The following is a 24401-nucleotide window of genomic DNA, read 5'->3' as shown; positions in this document are numbered from 1 at the left end:
GAGGTTTAAATAGAGGTTCAGCAGGAACACTTGAAAAATAGGTACGTGTTATGTAGTGAAAGCATCTTTTCTAAGCACCAGTGAACGTGTGAGAGAGAGAGTCACAACAGGGGTCATTATGCTGTCTGTAGTCAGGGGGGCTGCATTCCTTTAAGGGCTCATGTTTCCAGCCCCTACAGTCTGTATTAGTGTGCATACTTTGTGAAATTGTGTCTACGTATCTTTTGTAGGGCCGGCGTGACTGGGGTCAAAAGACCGGAGTCTCTAAGGGTGAGACCTTGGTGCACTCTGTTCTTGCTGGTATGCATGAGTTAGTGCTATTCCCACCCAAGGGCCCGAACTTCGCCTCGCTTTGTTCGCTCGTCACTTTCATCAATGGATCATCCTGCTCAGACATCATCTCTCTGCACTGAGGGTTTTGATGTTTGGTTTGACACTCTTCCTTGATTTATTAATATAATCATTCAGTATTTGGAATCCCTTTCAACTTAAATGTCAAACCTTCCACTCCTGATTCCTAGAGATGCCCTTTATTCTCCTCCGGGGTGAGATTGTGTCTCGCTCTGGGGATAGTTAACAGTTTTGCCGACTTTCTTTAACACCTGAAGTCTTTCTGTCTTGCTCCTTTCATCTGTGAAGAATTTTCAGAGACTTTAAAATGGGAACAGCTAAAATCCAATTGGTAGCCCTAGGGAATTATGCCATTGACTTTATTAGACATATGCTTTTATTTCACCTTCCAGTGCCCTTGTGTCAGATGTATGTGGTCAGCGTCCTCAGAGCAGACACTGCAGTACAAACTAGTGCTGTTAGAGGCTATCACAGAGCCTAGTTAAGGCACTTTCGCGCGTTATGTGTTGCTTCCTACAAACAGACTAAGGGGCAAATATTTAAGCAGTGGCGACTGACGCTGATGAAGAGAGGTTGTAATTGTCCTGATGGTTTGTACTTTTGGTTTCATCAGAACACTGGGTGATGGTGGATCTCAATACACTGAGCTGTATTGTATCTTTAACAAGTTGCATGGATTTAAAGTTTTCTTTGGATTTTACACAAATACTCAAATCTTTACTGGCAGAGCAGGGGATCCTCACTGAGATAATTGATGAGCAGAATGAACAATACAATAGGGCCCGAGTGGGAGCTAGAGCATGCTCCTGGTATAAGGGCTTGAGCCTTTATATCAGGTTTTAAAAACACAATGACTTTGCTCTGTGAGGACAATCTGGGTTCAGACATCAAGAACAAAGTATGAACAATGCTCTGGGCCATAAAGTGCTTTTTTGCAAGGTCCAGAACTTTCAAAGAGACAAATTTCTTACAGGCAGTGTCAATTTTTAACAATTTATTCTTAGATCCTTTTGAATGTGCCTAATGTCTAAAGGTGAGACTGATTAAAATAATTTAACTCTTAGAAGAAAAAGGTTTTCATGGTTGACTTGTCTGCTACATAAAACATAAAACAAAATACTGTGTATCCTTTCATTACAAGAGTCTCCCCTGACGTCAGATGTACAGATTGGAGACCTTAAATCGCAGTGATTCCTCAACTGTTTTTGCCACATTAAACAATTGTTGTATCCTTTTAAATATGTATCCTGCTGCAGAAATTCTAAGTCTATTGCATTTCATGACTGCTTAGTCCTGAGATGTGCCTGATATTGTGTTCTGAATGTTTTGCACAGACCTGATTAGAAAATTCCAGCACTTAAGTAAAATTAGGCCCAAGTCAAACATTTGGCTCATTCTCAGTCTCCTGTGCTCTATCTGCGTGTTTTGAGTTTGTATAAGCTTCACACTTTCGGGACCCTGTTAATCTCCCACTGACTAGATGATGGTTTGTCTGATGGCAAGTGTCAGGATTTTTAAAGCAGCATACAGTATTTTACATCTGTTTCGGGATCAGCAACAAGCTGCAAGTTTTTTCACACCACACCTGAAATTTATGTGGCACCCTCAGAATGAGATGTTGTCAGAGGTATTCTGCTGCTGGCAGATGCCCACCAGTCCAGCTGCATCTCTGTCATCACCCACACAGTGGTAGGACGTAGCTAAGCCGATTTCAAGCGTATAAGCTAAAGCCACAGTTATGAAAGGCCCAAGGAAACATGTTTGATTTACTGATTTATATTTTGTTTGACAGCTCCTCTGTATTGTGTTTTGTGCTCAAAGCCAGAACTGAAAATATCCATGTAAGCTGTAGACTCTCAGATGATCTGGGTAAACCATGTAACCATGTATAGAAGGGGTGATTTATGTAGTCATCCCTATTTCTAAAATGCCTTTTATACTCCTTAAGCATGTTAACTGCTCAATTACTGTATAGATTAAACCCAAAATATATGTTAATTACTTTAGGGATGCTGGTAGTAATTTTGTGGGGGGGTTGAACCATCTTAGATTTGTGCTTTATGCTAAACTAAAATACCTGTTGGATGAAATTCAGCCTTTAAAATGGAGTGGAGTGAAATCAATCTTCATATCTACTGCTCAGTATATCAAAATAAAAGGAGCTTATATTAAAATAAATTCTAATATGTGCACGAAATGTGTCCATCAGTGGAGACACATCCCGAAATAGTGGATCTTGATAAGACATGCTAATAAAAGGTTTCACCATTAAAGCCTCTTGTTTTTAGGTTAAGCAACGTTAAATTTATAATCTGTTTTATAACGTCTTGCTAGTAGAGTTTTAAGGAGAAACAAGGTTGGTGAACCACAACAATAGTCGTGGTCTGCTGCTCTGCAAACATAGATCAATTCCCTTTAGCCCCTCCTCATATCTGTTAACCTTGGGTTGTGGCTAACAGAGCAAAAATTGATCCACAGACATTCTGTGTTTGTTTACCCCCCAGTGAGGACCTGAATCAGAGGTCACTCTGACACACACGGCCTCATCTCCTCTGTCTCAGTGTCACTCTTAACTGAAAAAGAACAATTCGTTAAAAACGTTTTAGATTTAGTTCACTGAACTGATAAAGACTCGTTTTACTTGATTTCCTTTACATGCACCTATTCTAAACCTCCATCTCAGCTGTTCTCTTTCCTTTTACTGCATGCTCACTGCCGTACTCTTGTCTATCCCTTGATCACAGCTGTCCATCTATCCCCCTGTTTTATCGTTCACTCTTATCAGCTGCTGCTGGTTCCTCAAGGCTTCCTGTACCTCATATCATCCTGACTGATTACACTGTAGCAACGCTCCGCTTTCAAGAGAGATTACATGTTATTGTCAGTGCACTAACAAATCAGGTCAGTCAGACCCCCGTTTTTAATGTTTGTTTTTTTTACTTCATTTAGTAATGCTTTCACTCAAATAAATTATGAATATTTTCATAAGAGTTGATTTGGTTTGGCTTGTCATAATTTACCATACAGTAAATAACATCCAGCTTAGGTCAGAGTGACTCTAGAGAGCTCTCAACTCAACGGGCCCACTTAAAACTTGATAGATTTCCCATTATTTTTAGACAGATATGATGAAGCACCAGGTAGCACATAGGCTGCTCTGTTTTGGCGTCTACTTCCTGATTGGAAACACTAACCTGCTATGACACATGAATGGTTAGCCAGGCTGCTACTAGGCCCCGAAGATGAATACCTCTCTTCATGTCAAATGTAATGTGGAGGCCCCAGGCCACGTTTCCACTCCTGTATTTGGAAAGAGGTATTATGGAGGCCATGAACACTTCAGTCATGGCAAAGCTCCAAGGATCGATGCCAAACTGTGATACCAGGCCGTAAGTGGGATTATATTTGTCATTTATTTGACAGTAAATGGTCCCTTAGAAAATTTCAGCTGAGTTTATTGGTGTGTAAACTCTGTGCCAGCCTCATAATCAATTCTTTTTTCTTGGCTTCTTCGCAAACACTGGGGGAGACAGTGATGGGTGATTGTCAGTGGAGCCAGCTGCCCTTTCCCTAAGGGGCAAGTGAAGTCCTCAGACCAGATTAAAAATATGTCTGACATACTTTTTTATTTATTTACATACTTTTTTGTTGATTTTATATACCCTCTAATCATTTTTTTCAGTTGGTGTGCCTGGTATTGGATTGGTATTAACTGCTTTGTTCAGTGAAATGAATCTACATTTCTCAGCTTGTTTAAAGGGTTCCTTGGTGACTCAGCTAATCTGGCCAAGCTTGAGTTCCACGCTCAAAAAATTGTGATGCACGCTGTAGCACCACTTGCTGTTGAACCGTGGCTCAACAAAAGCTGGAACAGAAGAGACAGAAAATAGCGTTTGAAACACTGTCGCGCTGTGAGTCATGTAAGGAGCCTGGAGCAAAGACTACTCAAGGGTTAGATGCCACCTCAGCTTTAATGGAAAAGTCACAGTTACCTGCGGAGATTTAGCTGCAAAGACAACGCATACAAGAGTTTAGTCAGGAAATCACGTCATGTCCGCTGACTGTGAACACGTACAGTGAGAGCTGCTCAGATTTCAGTCCTGTACAAGAATAGCAATTTAAAAGTTTGTTCAGTTTGTCCTCAGGAGCTCATGTACCTCAACACCCTGTGAGCAGCCAGCGAAGCCTTGCTTGAGTTTTATAATCTAAACATCAGTAAACACTTGCTCATTGACTGGTACAGTATGGTGATTACCTTACGTTTTGACCCCTATTTGTTTTCTTACTGAGACTTAAAGGAAATCATCAGTGTCACTTTTATTGGATGTTGATAAATGACTGGCGCAGTGACAGCTGCCATTCATTGTCAGTACAGTGTGCCCTGCAACGGGAGACTGAGACAGTAGTACAGGAAACAAGTTAAGGGCACTTTACTAGCCACAGCCAGGTGGGAAACAATCAGATCATCCTTCTGCCAGTAAAAGCAATTGTTGAACGAATCCTCAAAGGCTTAACGCGGTAATTGTGGCATATTTTATTCAACCAGAATGACGGTTGTAGAAAAAGCATTGCACATAATTCAGGTATCGTAATAAGACGACTAATAGTTACGTCTGGCTGCAACAGTAAGCACATAATGTTAATGGATATGTAGGCTCTCCCCATAAAAAGATGAAAGTGACTGATAATGCTGCGTATAATGCACCCCTCAGCCAGTTTCCTCTGAAAGGTAAATGGTAAGGGCACAGAGCAGACTGCGTCAGAGCTTGCAAAGCTTGGTGCGGGTGGGGTTCAAGGCCCAGGTGAGCTAGCACCTCTGTATCTGCTGCTGACCCCGCTGTGCTTGATTAGGTGCATCCCCAGGTGAGGGCAGGTGAACAGCTGAGACAGCCAGAGGGAGTTTGACCCGGCAGTCCTGTTGTGTTCAGGGCATATATCTGCTCTCCTTGCTTGACCCCCCCTTGACTTTCTCTGTCTCTCTGAGTCTCCCTCCTACCAACTATCCGGAGAATTACGTGCGCAAGAAGGAATGAAAGAGGCATTGTGCTCTGTTGCGTACAAACTGTGTGTGTCTCACAGTGTTTCAGCGTTTTCTTTTCTCTGCTGCAGCGCCGTATAACTGTGTAGACATTGCAGCCTTGGCACGCCACAGCAGTCGCAGGAACACGCTATGTGTTTTAACCAGCTTCGCATTTACCATCTTTTTTGTTTCACAGTCTTTGAATATCAGACATTCAAGTCTGCATAGTCCACAGGTAAAATGTTTCTACCTCAAGAAGACTATACACAATAAATTACTAGGTAATATGGAGTTGGTATCTTATTGTGGAGTAGATCCCAGGATCACAGGGGTGTGTCTGCTAACATACAGGTTGGGCAGCAAAGAAATAAAGGCACATGATGTGAATGAAGAAATAGAGTGACATGAATAATTTAAAAATAAAAATCCCCACATGAAGTAGGAAGGATAGAGACCAGGTTTCATGTTATTATTACTAGGATTGTGCATTGTTTGTTCATGCACGTCATAGTTTTGTTGTGTTTAGAACATTCAGCTTTCAGGAAGATTGGCTTCTTTTGTTGATTAAGAAAGTCGATGTTGTAGACAAATTGGGTATTACAAACATTTCTTTATCTTTTGTGAATACAAATTCAAACATAATCTCTTTATGAATGCTAATTGTGTTTGTGTTGACTTGAACAGTGCATCTGTAATAGTCTTGACCTAATATGTTTATGATAGATCATCTTTCTTTACTTGTTGGTTGTAACTAGTTATTATTCCTCAGTGATAACCTGTTTTGTGGATGTTTGCTGTGAATTCATCCTGTCGGCCCACATATTGAAATGTCAGCTCTGATTGCTAAGCCAACACGTGAAGGCCAAACAGTGCCCTTTTCTCATTCAAATAAACACCATTACAAATACATACTCATTCACTATGCGTTCAGATTGTCTTTACTGACCAACAGCGTCTTCTGTCAGCCTGTCTGCGAGCCTGAGATCCTGCTTTCACACCCCCCACTTGTTACTGTCTAGCTCTATCAGTGTCTGCTCGCTTCTCTGTCTCATTTGATGCATGTCGAGTGGGCTGAGGCTCCTGTCATGTGCTTGTTTTATGATTTGCAACCTTTGGCCCATGTCACTGTCCTTCTAACCAGCCTTGTTTATTCTGTCTATCCACTGCACAAAGCAGAAACTGGCTCAGTGCACGATTGTCAGCTGTGAGTGACTTGTTACAAGAAACGACTCCATCAAATATAGCTCACAAATATTGGCTCACTACATCAACCTTTCCAGATATTTAAAGTGGAAGTCTTATTATGGAGAATAGCTGTCAAAGGCTTCTGTGATGAAGCCATTGAACAGCGTGGCAGCAGTGAAAGCAGAGATATTCCCTTCTAAGGGCTTACCACTTATTAAATATTATCAGGTTTGTAGCTTCCTGTTTATAATAATTTCAATTTCAAGACTAATACTTAAGAAGTGAAGCGAAAAGCAATACAGCTACTTAGATTGTATCTCCAAGTTAAGTCGTGACTGAGACTGAGAACCTTTACTGACATATTTAGACTAAGGGTAATACAAAATAGATGAGTTGATTTTTAAAGTAATCTACCAATCAGTTTTTGATTTCTTCAGTTAAAATACTGAACTTTATAGTTACCATTAATATTTCAGTCTCTTATTAAATCAGTGATTTTGTTTTTACTAGCTTAAACATTATTTGATGCAAATGTCACTATTGGAACATACAGTGTGGTACTGGCCCTGTATTAGCATCAGCAAATTTCAAAAAAGATCTCCTCTTGCTAAATTTGAGCAGTGACAACCTACCATGGGGTATTAAATCCAATGAATGCTGTGAAATTTAAGAAAATGTAACTATACATAAGCAGCGTTACCATACAACAGGAACTAAAGTTTAATAAGGATCTACTGAAAATCTAATAAGCTCATGGAGATGCCTGCCCTTTGGACATAAATACAAAGGAATGCTAATCTGTCAGTTGGCCTCTGTAGTCTTCCCACATCCATCACCTCCTGCTTGTTCTGCCCTTCTCCCCACTCTGCCTCTCTGTTTGGCAGTCAGATGGTACTATGCCTGTCATGTGGTTGTATAGACATGCACTTATTCTCTGGAATTATCTGCCTTGTTGGTAAAGCCATCTGTATTCAATGACCGTAAAGGGTCGCAGCTACCACTGCCAAATCTCTTTGCTCTTTATTAATTTGTCGGAAAGTGGTGCAGGCCCCCTCCCTTCACATGATAGTTGTATATGATTGTGTATTAGAAAAAAAGAACAAAAAGTATGTTTCACAACTTGCTCCCTCACAATGTCAGGTTTGCAGGCTGCTTTCACTGATGTGGAAGGTTTAATTATGCCATAAACACGATAGCTGACAGGTTAGACCCTAGAGCAAGAGATGTCGAGTTGGTTTTCAAAGATTTAATAAGTACGGAATGAAAAATCACAGCAAGGCTGGAAAAAGGACAAAAAGCAGGCGCTAACAGTTGAATAACAAATAATAAAAAGTCTGGACTGCTAAGGAAACAAAGTTATAGAAGTAAGAGAAGAAACAAACGAACAATATGGAAAATATTACAAAACAAAACTGCTGCAGAGCAGGAGCTAACAATTTAGGCAATCTTAACACTGACTAACAAACTCAAAAACAGTGGGCAACAGGATGAGCTTGAGGTCGGTGAAGTAAAGCAAACAGGTAGAACATGGACAAGAACATCAAAAAGCGTGAGAATAAATACAGACACAAATCAATGAAACAAGACACCTGAAAAGAAAATAACAGGAAACGGATAAACAAAACATCAACAAAAGGAGGTGGAAGGAACTGTAACAAATTAGGCTCCCCAACTGCAACTGATCTAGGGTCAGTTTGTCTCAGGAAAAGATTTATGATGCTGCAGCTTTCTGTGACCTCCACGGGTTCATTACTACAAACACAGTCTTTCTCGCTCGCTTTCTATCCTTCTGGGTCTTGAGACTTTTTATTTGTGAGTTGCAGGAATTCTCATGGTTCTGATTCTTTGTTTCTTTCCCTCAATGTAAAATGTCACTGACAAAAACTAATGAAAATGTACAACAATTAAAACTTCTTAGTGAGCTTAGTGTTTATTCCAAAAATGATGACTTGGATAGTAAAGGAATATAAAAATGTTTCAATTTGTTTCTCAATATTTGTCAGTGTCAGCATCCTGCCTCTGAACACTCACAGAAAAGGAAAGGGCATAAATCCTCTGACTAATATTGACTAATATGCTTTGCAGTGTAGTAGTTGGATGGTGCAGCCACTACACTGATATTTCTGCTGTTCTGTGCAGACTGTTCTGCCCCAAAGAATCCAGCTTAAACACTGCAAGCTGTTACTGTAGCGTACTGCGCCGCGCTGCACTGCAGCAGCGTGACTCTGGGGACAAGCTCTAATCACTAACGGCACAAAGAACACTGCTAGGGGGGAAATGGATGAAGGTAAAAAGAAAAGGAGACAGGATACAAAAGTCGCAAGGGAGGGAAGTTTGAGAAAGAGAAGGGTGATAAGAGATACACAGTGAGAAAGAAACAAGACAAAGTGTCGTGTAGATATTCACCTCGCCCCATCTCTCTGCATCCACTCTCCTCCTAACTCCCTTGTCTCCCTCTTCATCTCCTCATATCTCTTCTCAGAGTCCGCGCAGCATCGAACTCCCGTCTGCTCAGTCCAATTTGGAAGGAATTTACTCGGTCATTAAAGTGCGCGTTCTGTGCGACTTTCATCCCTGTTCGTCTTATGTTCCCCCGCTCGCGCTCTCTCTCGCGTTCCCCTGTGAACAACCAGCAACGTCAAGCTCGACATCAATAAAGACCAAACACAAACTAGGCATTTTCAAGGGCACAGTACACACTGGGTGGAAGACAAGAGTAATGTCTAGAAACCTCCATGCGAAATCCATGCTTATAATACATAAAGTTAGAGAGTTCTGTTTGGTGAAGTTCCCACTGCAACAGTGATTGCTTTGTTCAATAATGGGCCAAAATGAGGCCTGGAAGTGCCGTTCCCTGTTTGTTTTAGCAAAGTGATCCATATGCTGTAGCGTCTGTAATGACAGCGACAGTCAGATGTGCACAAAGACAGGGGGCGAGTGAAGTTACCACAGATGGAGGGTGTTTTATATTAACAAGGACAAATAGGAAAGAAATCACACAGAAAGAATGTCGACGCTTTCATCTGATCAGCCAGTAAACACTGACATGATGTTTAACCTTGCTTTTTTCCTCTCTGATTCATCGCCTTCGCTTCACACCAACTACTGTCCAATTATTTCCTGCCCGTGCACCAAACAGTATCTGAAACACATTTATCCAGCAGTACAGCATTAATTTGAATCTAAGTACTGGTAGATAAGACCAAACTGTGCAGTTCCAGTGGATGGATTAATAATATACTACACATGTGGAAATTCTTGGGCTCGAATAGTAAAGAATGAATGCGACCTAAGGTTCTATCCTAGGTATCCTTAGGACTCATTTAGTGTATTCAGTCTAGACAGAAAGTTTGGTGAGTTGTTATTCTCAACTTTAGGCGCTAAGACAACTAAAAAGGAATCACCAATAAATTATACTAATAAGAACAACATTCAACTTGCAGCGCAAGCAATTATCATGACAAATGGCCACAATATGTGTTTAATAAGAGCCCATCAGGCCTCCAGGATGAGATTGTTCACACTCACTTATATCTCTTTGCCTTTGGGTGTCTTGGCATTATTAAATGACAAGAACGATGCAAATTTGCAGCTAGAAAAGTGTCTTTGAATAGATCTGTTTTAAGTGCAGTGTATTTATCTTTGCCAAACACTCCTATTTATCTGCTGGTTTCTGCAAGTGTACAGTCCAAGTACACAGGCAGAGAGAACGTGTGACTCAGACAATGTGTAAAGGTCTGCTAGCATCGCCGCTCAGTCAAACTCAGTCAGTAGCCATGGGAGGCAGCCACAAATATTTCCAGCTTTTGTTACTCGCTGATTTATAGTCAGTCACTGTGCCCTTGAGGTGTTAGTCTGGATTTCCTACTAACCAGTGGGTGGGCTCTGTGTGCGCATTGTGTTTCTCAGAGTGAGCTATTGATGTGGTTTCACGGCCTTGTAATCGTTTACGGACAACAAAGAGATGAGAGGTGAATTTTCGGGAATTGACTGGCTGTATACAGAGATGGAGTAATAAGAAGTGGATGGACAGCAGCTGTGTGAGTAAAACCTGAGACTGTTAAGTTGGGAGACTATAATCAAACTAATCTTTCACTGCAGACTGAAGTCGATACAGCGCATGGAACACTACAACCTTGATGGAGTACATTCCTTTCTTATGCTGTGAAAAATGTTCAGTTTTTTTGTTCGGTTCACAGATCTGTCCGAGTTCTGACTTTTGCAAAAAGCAACATTTTTTTGCCTATTTCACATATTTTGTGTTTGTACAAATCCTTTGTGGGTTTTCATAGCATTAGGTTGGGTGGTGCAGGGCTGGTGGGCATCGCTCCACTAAAATGCTTCTGCAGCCTGGTATACTTTGCACGTGTGCAGTTCTTTGAGCCAAACGATTGTTACATTCAGTTTCCAGTACAGTAAGTACATTTTATAAGGAAAATGTAGTCTTTGTCAGCAAACTCTAGGGTTACATTGGCTGTATGACAGGAAGTTTAAAGTCAGTAAGAGGCTAGAAAAACCTTGTTTTGTTAAACGTCCCTGTTTCTACTCATTAGGAATAAAACAGGCTCCTACACATACAAACACAAAGGCCTGTCTTTGTCAATGGCACTCTGTCACTGTTATGTTCTCTCCACCCAGAACTGTTCCTGTTTGCACAGCACAGTAAATGTACCCACCTAGTAATCCCTGGTGGAGGAAATCCCTGGCAGTGTTATTCTTTGCACTCTTTCTTTCTGTCCCTGCAATTCACAGGGGCTTGTTCTGTTCTGTGTGTTTTACAGACACCATCCTAAACCTGTTAAAAAAACTTTACCCTCATCTGCCAAGTGTGGAAGAAGCATTTTTCACACTGGAAGGGCTATAATCAGATTTTCTCCTGATGTCACATTTGAGCCTTCTTTGTTTCCCATTGTTTGTCACTTTCACTTCCTCCTCCTTTGAGAGAGGAGCTGGTGTTTGTACACCTACAAGGATGTACACACATACAGGCTGCCCTCTTTTCTCAGGCCCCACCCCCCTTTAGTTTTTGGAGCAGTGCCAGTATGTCATTGTTCAAGGGTGTCACCATTTGTATCTGTCCCCTGGGAAACCATCTCATGTTTCCCTGCATTCAGACGTGTTCACAACTGAAGAGATGTTGGGGCCTGAAAGTGCAGAATTCTTAATTATCCTATGGTTTTCACATGACACTAAAAACAGCTCATGTATACATCACACATGTGTGAGTCCTGCGTTTGTCCTGCCCTAATTCCTTCCATTAGGATGCATAATGTCTAATCGGTGTTTTCTCAGGGGGACATGGATGAGTCAGTGAAAAATACTGGACTCGCAGGGAAGGAAGCTGCAATACTGAAATAATAAAGACACAGCAGCACATGAAGTGATGAGTGATGGAGTGAAAGCCTTAAAGACATTCCTGGTAGTCATTTTTCCACTAAACAATGGTCTGACAGAGCAGAAGGAAAGTGGACAAGTTACATCTTATTTTAAGACGTTGAATAAAAGTGAGAACATACAGCAATGAGATGGTTACTGACAGAGGAGCAGCTGTAGACTATACTAATATTTTGTACTTTACATTCTTATACGAGGACACAACCACAGTTTTTTTGGTGATTAAAAAAAAATACCTTCACTGCAGAACAGCAATTTCTCAGTCAACATAGTCACTGCTTTCAATATGTAAATAGTTCCAATCTCTGTTCCACCGTCTCCATTTATTCTCCACACAGCCTTTTACAGCTATTAGGTAAGCACATGTCTTTCCCTTTGAACGTTTTAATTATGACGTCTGACGTACAGTTTTAATGTGAGCCACATCTCAGGCTGCAGCTTGGGATGTTTGCTGACTCAGTAATTCTGCCTTTAACACAGTGGAACTGGGAAACTCTATTTTCAGCAGATAACCACAATAATGCAAGTGTCCCAGGGTCAACACGCACCGAAAGCAGTGAAACTGAGCGATTTGCTTGGTTGGAGCTTTTGCTGTTGAGCAATTTTGTGACATTTACATGACATAAGAGGGTCAAACAGAGGTGTAGACTTAAACAAGGGTTTAATTCCGCTCATTTTGTTTCTTTCGCTGCCACACAGCTCAGCAGAACAAACGTGTTCTGTAGCCCCTAGTGATTGATCTGTAAAAGATACCAATTAAAGGCACCCCCCACCAATACTGACCTGAAAGATTTAACACACACACACACACACACACAGAAATCCACATCCACCATGACAGCTGGAAAGAATGAAAGCAATCAATAAATAATAAATGATAATTGGTTATACTATTCATAATTGATACTCTCCGTTGTAACTAAGTGCTCCCACCTGAGTTACACCCAGCAGTGGATTGTGTTGTATATCACGAAACGTGATGCATGATCACATCCACTGCTTCTGTTGCTGCCCTTCTTTCCTCTTTTATGAGCTGCTGTGCGAGCGATGGTGTTCGTGTTTGTACTCTAGACTCGTTTCCTTTCCTTCCTGACTCGCATACAGCAGTAAGACGCGCACAAGCTGTATCTCAGACAGGTATCTCACTGCAGGTAGCTGTTGCTGCACTGGCAGGAAAGTTGTGCCCTCCTGATAAGCAACTGGAGCGTGCTCCCAACGGAGAGTGCTCCTTTATCAGAGATGTTGTTTGGATGTAATGCCAGGATACTTTCACTGATGAATAGGGCTTATGGTTGTAGTTTGGCAGAGCTGCTATCATCCATCCATCCATTTTCTACCACGTGTTCCCATTCGGGGTCGTGGGGGGCTGGAGCCTATCCCAGCTAGCTGAGGGGCGAGAGGTGTGGTACACCCTGAACAGGTCGCCAGTCCATAGCAGGGCTACACAGAGACGAACAACCATTCACACGGACACTCACACCTAAGGGCAATGTAGAGTAGCCAGTTAACCTAAACTTGTGTCTTTGGACCGTTGGAAGAAGCCATGGTACCTGGAAAGAACCAGGACCTTATTGCCGTGAGGAGCCAGTGCTACCCACTGCACCACCGTGCTGCCCCAGCTACTATCATGAAGCTTTAAAATTCATTATAATATAATATTCATAGCCCACAATATTCTAATATTTCTTTATATTTCTTTATTTTTTGCCGTATTGGTACAGATCACCACTCTGATCAACCACAAAGACAAGCCAAAGAAGTCCGAGCGCACCCTTACAGCCGTCCACAAGGTGGGCCAGGCTGTGAACGTGGCCGTGGGACGATTTGTTGCCGTCGGGGAGGCTATCGCTGTCGAAAACCAAGAGCTAAAGGATGAGATGGGTCAAGCCTGCTTCGAGGCTCGCCGAGCAGGTATGCTGGATCTTATTTCACTCAGTTGCAACACTCAAACCTCACCACACTGTCAGCTGTATATATGTGGTCATAAGTACATGGTATCAAAATGTAGGAGGGTTCTGCAAAAATGATTTTGTGGTGGGCATCACATTTTTTGTCCTAAGGGCATGTAAGACTTTTTGATGTTCAAAAACGACCACAGAGGATCACATATTAAGTTGTCTTCTCATCAGTACTTATTTTATAAAGTGAAACTTGTATCCATCACACTCACCTTCAGGCTTCCCAGTGTTAGCAAATTTGACCAAATTCTGATGAGTCTCGACAGCCTGACTGTCAAATAGTGTTACACTGGATGACCTCCAGAGTTCTCTAAAGACATTGTTGTTATTAGATTTGAAGTGAATGCGGGAAAAAAGAGCTTCTTCACCCAGGGGCGCTGTGGTGAGAGTGGGAATGGATGTGTCTGCACTGGCTTGGAAAGTCCTGCATAATAGATTCTGATAGGCCCTTGGACACTTTATGTGTCCAGGCTGAGGGTGAAATTGAAGGAGCCGTAGTTTCCCTGATTTTCACAGCCTCATACATTACTTCTGTGTTACATAAAGAAATATTTCTCCACCAGGTCAGGGCTACTAATTCTGTTCAGGGATTGAATCCGCTAGCTGACTGGTCCTGTTCTAAGACTCTCCCCATGCCGGTATTTTCCTATTTTCCTACTCACTCAAAACATGCCCATTAGGAGGTGTGTGTGTGTGTGTGTGTCTCGTCCAGCGTTCGCTCTGTCAGCCTGCAAATGGTAATCTGTCTGGACGGACGCTTGTATTAAGTGTAAATAATGAGAGCGATTTGGACAGGTGACAACCAGTGTAAAGGAACAAGTGTAGATCACTGTCGTGGGACTGCCAGCTTTAACTGAACCAGATGAATAAGGATTTGTCAGAAATATGTCCTCTACATTTTCTAAAAAACTCTCTCACATACCTCACCTCTGCATCCTCTGAAAGTTGGCATGAAACTTCTTCATATCTGGCAACATAGTTCTAATCAGATAAACAAGGGCCTCATTTGCACTCTACAAAGAAAAGCAGAAACACTATCACACTGGTTAGGAATTCAGACACAACACCATGATAATAGCTTTATGGGGGGGGGCTTGTGTTGCAAAGCGTTTAATCCCCACACAGAACTGATTTGTATAGACAGCTAAAACACAGACAAAGAGTGCATAGAGGGAGGAGGACTAAAGTCTGATGGGAAAATGAGGATGTGAATGTGTGTGCATAGGTGAGACGGAGTGCAGCGTATGTGTGTAAGACAAGTGTCTACTATTAAAAACAGAACTTTTTGTCTGTATCCATTTCTAAATGATGGAGACGTCTTCTGGGATGAAAAGAAAGTCTTTTTAGAGCCTTTAAATCTCCACAAGAGAGCGGGGCTAGTTAGTGAAGGATTGACATTTTGTAATACCTAGCCAAAGGGAGAGTTTAATCAGGCAGGGCTCAGCCTTGTGTGCTGTAATGAATGAAATAAAAGCTAGCTGAAAGCTCTAGTTTAATTAGATGTTACCCATCATCGGAGCAGTGAGGCGATCCGATGAGGCAGGTCAGCGAAGGCAATCTGTGCAGTATCTCCATCTCAGTCGTTCTTTGCGTTCATTCGCAAGCATTTCTCCTTCTTTTTCAGGAAGAAGACAGTTGTTAGAATCAAAATAAGCATAGTCTGGATTGCAGCTGAAGGATAATAAATAAAAGACCTCAGACATAATAGCTTTGTACTGTAAATAAAGTAATCAAATGGTGGGACAGCGGGCTCACAGATTTACATTCAATGAGGATAATTCATATTTAAGGACTGAAGGTACTGATGAGAAGAAACTGGGCTCGGGCCTCTGCCTCCCCCCTAGTATAGTGTCATGAGGGTCGAGCAACATTCTTTGTGAGCTAGGACTCAAAGCTTCTGCTGCTTAGCAGAGCTGGTACTGAAAAGCAGCCTGTCGGATATAATCAGTTTGAATGCTCGGCTTCGTTTAAAGGACCAGCCAAATCAAATAGCCAAGCTGCACGAGCCGACAGAGGCCTTCTCTTTCCTTTCTCCATCTCTGGGACGTCGCACCTCCCCCTCTCACTCTAAATGCTTCCCTAAGGACTATTTTAGTGATAGGTTTTGTAAAAGCAGCATAGAAGTAATGATTTCATGCAGACAACATTTCCCTGTTAGGGAGCTTGGCGCAGCTGTGGTAAATCTAAACAGGTTCTCCCAGAGGTGGCTGAATGCGACATTGTGCAGCCTGAAGTCTGGTCTGCCTCAGAGAGTATTTAGTAAGTTGTTAGTTTAAAATCCATGAGTGAATTTTCGGCCGCTTATCAGGGTCCACATCTCAGTGGCAACAAGCAGAGCAAAGAGGCCCAGAGCCCTTTCTGCCCAACCACATCCTGCTGCACTTCCTCGGGGGTCCCAAGGTACTCAAAGGCCAGATGGGATATTTAAGGCCTCCAGCATGTTCTAGGTCTGCTGTCCCACCTGGGAAAATACATCTAACCACTAACCAGAAAGTCTTCAAGCCAAACAAAAGTCATATTTTTGGATGGTTAATTCCAAATGAGCTATTTTGAAATTCAGGACACAACTCACTTTTGGATTGTTCCCCACATGAGCGCCTGAACCACACTGTGTCCCTCGCTCTTCTTTGTCAGGTGATGCCATAGCCCAGCTGACAGATGTGGGATCGTCCTTGTCGTGCCAGTCGGACGGACATGTCACGGTGTTTAGTGATAGGACGGGGATGGTGAAAGCTGCACGCTTGCTCCTCTCTTCAGTCACTAAAGTCTTGGTCTTAGCCGACCGCATTGTCATTAAACAAATAATCACATCACGCAACAAGGTAAGACACACTGATATGCAGCGGCACCATTTTAAAACCATTGCCTTAACTCTATATATCAGTGTCTTGCACACACTCCGTAGAAACTTTCATCCTGACTCCACTATTTCAAAACAGATAAGTCCTGGCTCTGATGCACTACTCTGGAGGTAATTGAAGGGAAGCAGCACATTTAGCAACCACATAAAAACCCAGAGCCAGAGACTGTCTCTCTTCTTCGTACCTGGCTATGCTCTTAGTCAGACACTGTGATATGGAAGTAGCTGTAGACCGAGGCAGGAATGGACACAGGGGCCTAATCATGACTGGTTATCCTCGTTTGGACAGACAGCCGACAGCCCCCTGTTCTCCATTACTGGCAAACGTAATTACATCTGTTCCTCCTTATTGTCTGGCATGGATAAAACCTGCACTGTTAGCCGACCTTCAGCAGCTAAATAAGCTGCTACATGGGCTGCTATTGACTTTTTTAAAGGTTTCCCTGACATATTACATCACATCAAGGCAAAAATGTGTGAATGATATAGAAATGTAACTATAAAAAATATAATATTCAAATATGTGACTATTATTTAACTAGTAATAGTCAAATAATTAGTTAGTGAGTTTAGGTCCCAATAAACTTTTGGGATATAAACTAAAAATATATAAATAATTTTGCTTGCTGTTCTGGCTAAAATTACACAAACCATATGTTCCAGGTTAACGCACAGTTTGATCTTCTTACATCTTTCAGGTCCTGGTTACCCTTGACCACCTGGAGAGAGTCAGCACATTCCAGGAATTTGTACAGATTTTCAGCCAGTTTGGCAATGAGATGGTGGAGTTTGCCCACCTCACAGGAGACAGACAGAACGTGAGTATCATGCAAAGACGCGGTGCTTTTCTGTTCTCGAAAACGTGAGCTCACTTTAAGGATCTAATTGCTTCTAGAAGCTTTTTATTCATTACCATTCAAACAAGCTTCAGTTTTATTAATATCATGTTCAAACAGCTCATCGACTTAAACTGTGCTGGGAAACCTGCAGGTCGTAACACCATGAATGTGCAGGAAAACTCTGCAGTTCCAGCATCAAATATTTACACTTCCCAAAAGTCAAACAATTAAGTCAAATGGCCTCCTCAAGCTTCTTTGTTTCTGCAGTTTCCTTATCTCCATCTGTATCTGCTCAATCAGTGCCTCGTACCATAAACAATGTTCGGGTCACTTGCTGCAACGAACTGACTTACAGTTCAGGGTTTTGTTTCCTAATGCAATATTCAGTCTTTGTAGCAAAGCACAAATTAAACCAAATGCTTTGGAGAAACTTTGCACTGTCAAAGTTCTCTAATCCTGCTCTAATGCATACATTCAGCATCTGCAGCTAAAGCGCTTTGCCTGCAGAAGCTGATGTAAAGTGCAACGGCTGCGATAGCTAGACTGGGGGGAGGATCGAACATCCCTCATTCTGAATTTCATCAGGGCTCCTGTTTTGACACACACATCACGTCTCTCTCTAACGCTCCTCATTGCAGCTATTGGTCTCTCCTGTTCTTTATTTTTTTTGTTGAATTGACTCCCACTGATGTGCTCCCACTCACGCACAGACATGCACACAGCCTTGTAGGCTATCGCCGACCTATTAAAGCCAGTCTGGATGTAGTAGGTCAAATGGGCTGCATCTTTGTTTATTTTAAGTAGATTCTGATTGAGGTTTTGATTAGACTTTTGGGAGTGAAGTGTCACATTTGTAGCTCCCATCATACCAGCATGAAAGAGACTTGAATATTTTGATGCTTAATATCCCATGGACACACAGAGAGCTCTATGAAGTTGTAACTGGAGTAAAGTCACTCATAACCATCTGGTGTATGTGTGTGTGTGTGTGTGTGTGTGTGTGTGTGTGTGTGTGTGTGTGTGTGTGTGTGTGTGTGTGTGTGTGTGTGTGTGTGTGTGTGTGTGTGTGTGTGTGTGTGTGTGTGTGTGTGTGTGTGTGTGTGCACTGCAGGATTTGAAGGATGAGAAGAAAAAAGCAAGGATGGCTGCAGCCAGAGCAGTTCTGGAGAAATGCACCATGATGCTCCTCACAGCCTCCAAGGTAAACCGCTGGCGTTCCAAGACTAGAACTGAGAACAGGGTTAATAGTTTATGCCTACGCTTCTCACGTGCTTTGATTAATCTGTTTCTCAAACCCAATTCACATGGTGAATGCTCATGGGTGAAGAAGGGCACAAGCTTTGATATTTCACATTTAAATCTTTCTAAAGACCTGCCTGCGGCACCCAGACTGCGAATCGGCGCGGATCAACAAAGACGCGGTGTTTCACAGAATGCGCTGCGCCCTGGAGCAGGTCATTGAGATAGTCACAGAGGCACGGATCTGTGGGGAGAACAAGGTCCTTCCTGCCAGCATCTACAACGGCATCAAGGACTTCAAGGTAGGAGGAGTAATTATCATTGCGATGCTCGTATGATGTAACGCTAGCAAGTTGCTGCTTCACTGACCTCTGTTTACCAAATTTTTCCCAATCCTCCTTCTCCCCCACATCTCCGCATCTATGCAGTCCACCGTGGAGTGCCTGCGGGAGAACCTGTACTCCTTGTCGCCCCAGAGCGTGAGCAGTCAGCTGGAGGCTCTGGTGGAGCGGACAGAGGACTTCACTGATTCGGCCTACACCAGCCACGAGCAGAGGCAGGCCATCCTAAGTCTGTGCCAGCTGGCTCGCCAGGACACCCAGCAGCTGGTGCATGCCTGGGTTGAGGCGGTATGTTGGCTTGAGCAGCCATGCTTGCACAGATTTGCACACCGTTACAGGAATATTCATAAGAACGTATGCTACTATGAAAATGAACAGGTTTATGTGTAAGAAACTTGCTATTTAGTCTTGTTGGCCTTCAGAAGTAATATTGCTGCAGTTTTTCACTGTAAGGTTCAGACTGGCTTCATTTAGATCACTGAAGGTCATCTGGTCGAATGAAAAGACAAGAAACTTTGAGGAAGCTTTTAAATGTGTTAATAATGTTGTGTATTCTCCTCAGCCCAACTTGTACTTCATATTTTCATTCTAGTTAAATGTGTATTTATTCTAGACATGTTTTATTCTAGACTGCAATTTGGAAAATTGTTGCACAATATTTAAATGTTGTCATCAGTTGAAATCATTTTATTTCAATTACATGAAATTGCATGTTGAACAACCTGAACACCCTGAATCTCATTTCATGTTCAGAACATAATTGATATACAAACATGCCACAAAATCTCTAGAGCAAATTTTCTTTTTCCAAAATACTTTTGGTGTTTGTGTGGCTGTAAAACTGTTTTGTCTCCTTCCTCTATGTGTCTCATGGAAACAGCAGTCTGTCAATGCCAAAGAGGCCACAGAGGACATGGAGGTGGCCATCCTGAAGACATGCCAGAGCATCAGTGACCTCAGACGTGAGGTGAGCAACAGTCTGCCCCGTCCTCTGAGTCGCAGTAGATGTACATGCAGACACAGACAGAGTCTTGGCTGTCTCAGACTTTTCTGTTAGTGAAGCCGGGTTTCAGCTTTTCACACAGCTCTTCAGCCCACCTGCTGTGTTGCCTCTCTGTCTGTCAACTCAACTATATCACTATTACATCTCTGCTTTTCTCCACCTCCTCAAAACGCCATCTCATTCATGCCTGTCAGTTACTTTTCTTAACCCACTCCTATTGATATCTTGCTTTTTCTCTCCCTATCCGCCTCAAGCTCCATAAAGTGGCCGCTGGCCGCGCGTCAGACTTGCTCAAAGTTCAGGGGGAGCAGTTGCCACTGCGGGCTCTAAAGGCTGCAGGTGCCGAGGGAAACCTGGAGGCGGTCGCAGAGTTTTCTCGCACGCTCAGTGAACAGAAAGAGCAGCTGGTGGAGGTAGGCAAGGGCATGGGGACTAGGGAAGCTGAGAGGTACAGTACTGTAGCAGAACAGCTACTTGTTATTCTCCGGCTTCTATACATGTGTTTCTATTGGACGGAGTTACTGCCTTTTGGTGAAAGAGTTATTTTAAATAATGCTTGTCACGAGTTGCCGAAAGCTGAAAGCACATTGATATTCCTGTGCTACCAGTATCATGCCATAAGCACTTGTTTATGCAGGCAAACACACACAGCTCGAGATGAATGACAATCTGGAGTACACTTCAAATCCTGGGCCAAATAAAAGCCAGCATGTGGCTTTGTTATGCAAAGCAGGACATGTAAAGCGTCTCATGTCTGTGCTTGCGGTCCCAGCAAAAAAAATGCCCAAGGTATAATGTCAAAGGCAGATGTGTCGGTAAATAATGAACAATGTCAATATTAACATGTCATAATCTGCTATTATCTAGTTGTAATCGTGTTTGTCGTCTGTTTCACCTTAGACCTGTCGGCTCCTGTGCCATGTGTCAGGGACAGAGCCCCTTGAGATTACCTGCATACATGCGGAGGAGACCTTCCATGTCATTGGTCCACAGGTAACCTTAAAGCACTAAACTTTTCAGTATGACTCACTGTTAGGCCCCATTAGGCACTATTGTGGAAATACAGTCAGAGTAAGTTTTCAGGGAGTGAAATCAAACTTATGCAATATCCTACACACACAGCAGGGATGACCTCACATGTCTTATGTCTACCTCCCACACTGTCTCTTTATGCAAGATGGCTGAGAACATGTCCATGTGGTCTCCCTATCCCAGATCTAATTATGTTTGCGCTTGGAAACCAACCACGCCAGTAATTATCCATCAGTGTAGAATGTTCCTGTCCCGCTGCGCTAATGTCATGCCCCGCATGATTCTGCAGTAATGACTCCGCTCCTAAGTTCAAAGGTCAACCAATCAATAACACTGCAGTAAGCGGTGACAGTGGTGATATCTCACTATGTCTGCCTGAAGTAATAGAGGGGTGGCCCAGAGGGTAATTGGCTATTAAATACTACACTGTAGGGGATGGGATGGGTGTGGTGTGTGCGCTTTCACACATCTGTGTATGCGTGCGTGCATTCGTGCCTGTGTTTGTTTTTTAACCCAAATTCAAAGTCATACGGATTGAAATCCTATTATTTTTTCCCTGAGTCGTGGTGTTATGTAACGACTTGCAGAATCTCCAAAACTGTCTGTTTTCAAACACCTTCCAAGCTTGAGCTCAGTTTGATTTTGTGTTTCAAATGGCTCATAGAGACGGTTTAAATAATTGCAGTAAATTCTGTTTTCCAGTGAAAATACCATTTGCATAACTGATAATTATAGCTGTTAATCCCCAGTATTATTTTTTTAGCTGTCATTACTGGTAGTAGTATTTTATATTCTTTTTATTCGTAATAGTATTATATTCTTCTTATCGTGTCTCTGTAGTGTGTAAAGTCTAGTTTTTCCATTTTGTTATTTTATTATTGGATAAACATGATTTAATGATTCCTTTCTTCTATTCACTCTTTCTCAGATTATCTCTGCTGCCCAGACCCTAGCCCTCCACCCATCCAGTAAAATCGCCAAGGAGAATCTGGAGGTGTTCTGCGAGGCCTGGGAGTCGCAGCTCTGTGACATGGCCCTGCTGCTGCGGGAGATCAGTGACGTCTTTGAAGGCAGGCGAGGTGTGTTTTTGTTTGACTAATGCACACACATAAGAAAAAAGCAGGCTATGCTGTGTAGATCGTCGGAGTCAGGAAGAATCAGCGTTTCTCGTAAAAAACCTTGATAAATCATTTTGCTGCTGAACACTTCTACAGCTTTAATGAAAGAACCTGAACTTGTCTTTTAAAAATTAATCATCAGGGAATGTGGGCAGCATTAAGTAAAAGAAACAACATCAATGCCATTTAACAATTACGCATTCATTTCTCCTCTGTGCTCCCTCTCTATTTATGATTGTGCCAGGTACATGTAGTGTCCAAGTCTTAAAGATACTGATCACGTTCTTAAATCTAAACTTTCCCTCCTCAACTTGCTGTCCTTGTGTGCTTTTAAAAATGTGTCAAGGATGGATGGTAATAAAAGCAAACAATGGCCCTAATTACTGAACAGCTATAACTGGGCCACTCTAATTGCTTCAGAGTCTACATGTCTTCATTCCATATTTCAATAGAAATAACAACGTAACACTTTCCTTAATTGTTTATTGTTACAATATAAAATATGTTATTCATGTTTTTCGATATTGACCCCAGATAATCACAGTCATTCTCTGTTTCTAGGAGACAAAAGACCTTATCTGTCACTGCCCAGACCCGGGGTGAGTATCACAACATCTGTCCACAATAATATTCCACTGATCAAAGATTTATAATCAACTTATTAATACTAACTCTTCTCTGTCGCAGAAACACTCTGCCAACTTGAAGACTGCCAAAGCTGTCAAACTGGATGCAGAGGTAGTGTACACTTTAAACTCAGCACAATACATTACTCCACGTCTTGTACTGTGTTCTGACAGCGGCGTATTAATCTGCAGGAAACTTTGTGTCACTTGGTTGAAGGATTGATAGCGTTCATATGGTAATAGGCAGAACTTTTGCAGGACAGCAGTTTTTCACGTCATGCTTCACAGCAGGAGGTGGGATTATGCCGATTAGACGCCGTGCTAACAAATGAAAAAACTGTCTGCTGATACACACTTATTAACGGATGTATTATAGTTTGTTGATTCTGTGTGTGTGTGTGTGTGTGTGTGTGTGTGTGTGTGTGTGTGTGTGTGTGTGTGTGTGTGTGTGTGTGTGTGTGTGTGTGTGTGTGTGTGTGTGTGTGTGTGTGTGTGTGTGTGTGTGTGCAGGAGCAGACAAGCATGGCCAAGCTGGGTCTGGAGCTCCGTCTGCTTTCATCAGACATGGACACCGAGCTGGAAAAGTGGGAGGAACCAGAACATGACATTGTTCGGCAGAGCCAGAGCTTGGCCAGCATGGCCTACAACATGTATCTGTTCACCAGGTAGGCTGACAGCAGGCTCAGATTCTATGTCTGCAACTTGCTGAACCCCGGTTCAACATTGTAAAGCCTCTTAAGTATCCACATGAGTCACTTTTAGAAGCTTAGTGTTAAAGAAAAAGCCCCCCAAGCTATCATTATTCACAAGACATGGTTTGAGGCACTGACAAAATTGACGTGGCTATGAGTCACAGGGACAATACAACTCAAAATTCAGCTCATCTGAATTGCACTTTTTGTAGATTTCTCATTATATTCTTGGCGATTATCCATCTTTCTCATAATGTGTCCCTTCCTGTTTTCTCTATTTCCATTATTGATTCTCCAGGGGGGAGGGGCTGCTGAAAACTACATTAGACCTTTTCCACCAAGCTGAGGTATGCACGTCCACATCTGCCATGTAACTGAAACCACATATTGAAGTCGTAAATTAATGCAACTGTTGTTTAGTTCAACCTAACGCAGTAGCTGTCAGATCGATACGTTAGTGAAAGCCAGTTTCCCTTCAGTCACTTGCATTTTGCACATCAGATAGAAAATGAATGGGACGCAGTCAGACACAAGGGCTGATAATAGAGGCGCCTGCATACAGAGAAGGATCCTATTGAACCAGCATCATTGACAATAATGTGGGGTGATTTGTCGTATCGGGGCCTAAAATGTCAGGCAGGATTTATTCCCTTCTGGGGTGAACACAGGAGATAAGAAGGGAATCGGAATAAGACGGAAAAGAATACTGATAAGAATAGTGCTCATAATATTTACCATTCACT

The 24401-nt window shown here is 42.4% G+C and overlaps 1 protein-coding gene across 4 annotated transcripts in view; it reads left to right on the top strand.

Moving 5' to 3' along the window:
• The window catches only part of ctnnal1 (catenin (cadherin-associated protein), alpha-like 1), a 36957-nt gene that overhangs the window by 8205 nt on the left and 4351 nt on the right, over positions 1-24401 (top strand). The window contains exons 1-15 of one of the 4 annotated variants that reach the window (XM_029167138.3): positions 10444-10596; positions 13672-13861; positions 16543-16730; positions 17467-17586; positions 18719-18808; positions 18978-19148; positions 19275-19475; positions 20068-20154; positions 20445-20603; positions 21091-21183; positions 22151-22301; positions 22902-22939; positions 23028-23078; positions 23477-23631; positions 23957-24005. In XM_029167138.3, coding sequence (XP_029022971.1) covers positions 10582-10596; positions 13672-13861; positions 16543-16730; positions 17467-17586; positions 18719-18808; positions 18978-19148; positions 19275-19475; positions 20068-20154; positions 20445-20603; positions 21091-21183; positions 22151-22301; positions 22902-22939; positions 23028-23078; positions 23477-23631; positions 23957-24005 — 1758 coding nt within the window. In that variant the 5' untranslated portion in view covers positions 10444-10581. Of the gene's footprint in view, positions 1-10443; positions 10597-13671; positions 13862-16542; positions 16731-17466; positions 17587-18718; positions 18809-18977; positions 19149-19274; positions 19476-20067; positions 20155-20444; positions 20604-21090; positions 21184-22150; positions 22302-22901; positions 22940-23027; positions 23079-23476; positions 23632-23956; positions 24006-24401 lie in introns of those variants that run through there. The other 3 variants (XM_029167137.2, XM_055513044.1, XM_029167136.3) reach the window with 3 other exon arrangements.

Source organism: Betta splendens, chromosome 11 (genome assembly GCF_900634795.4).
Source record: "Betta splendens chromosome 11, fBetSpl5.4, whole genome shotgun sequence".
Classification (NCBI taxonomy): Eukaryota; Metazoa; Chordata; class Actinopteri; order Anabantiformes; family Osphronemidae; genus Betta; species Betta splendens.
This window is presented reverse-complemented; position numbering and strand designations above follow the sequence as displayed.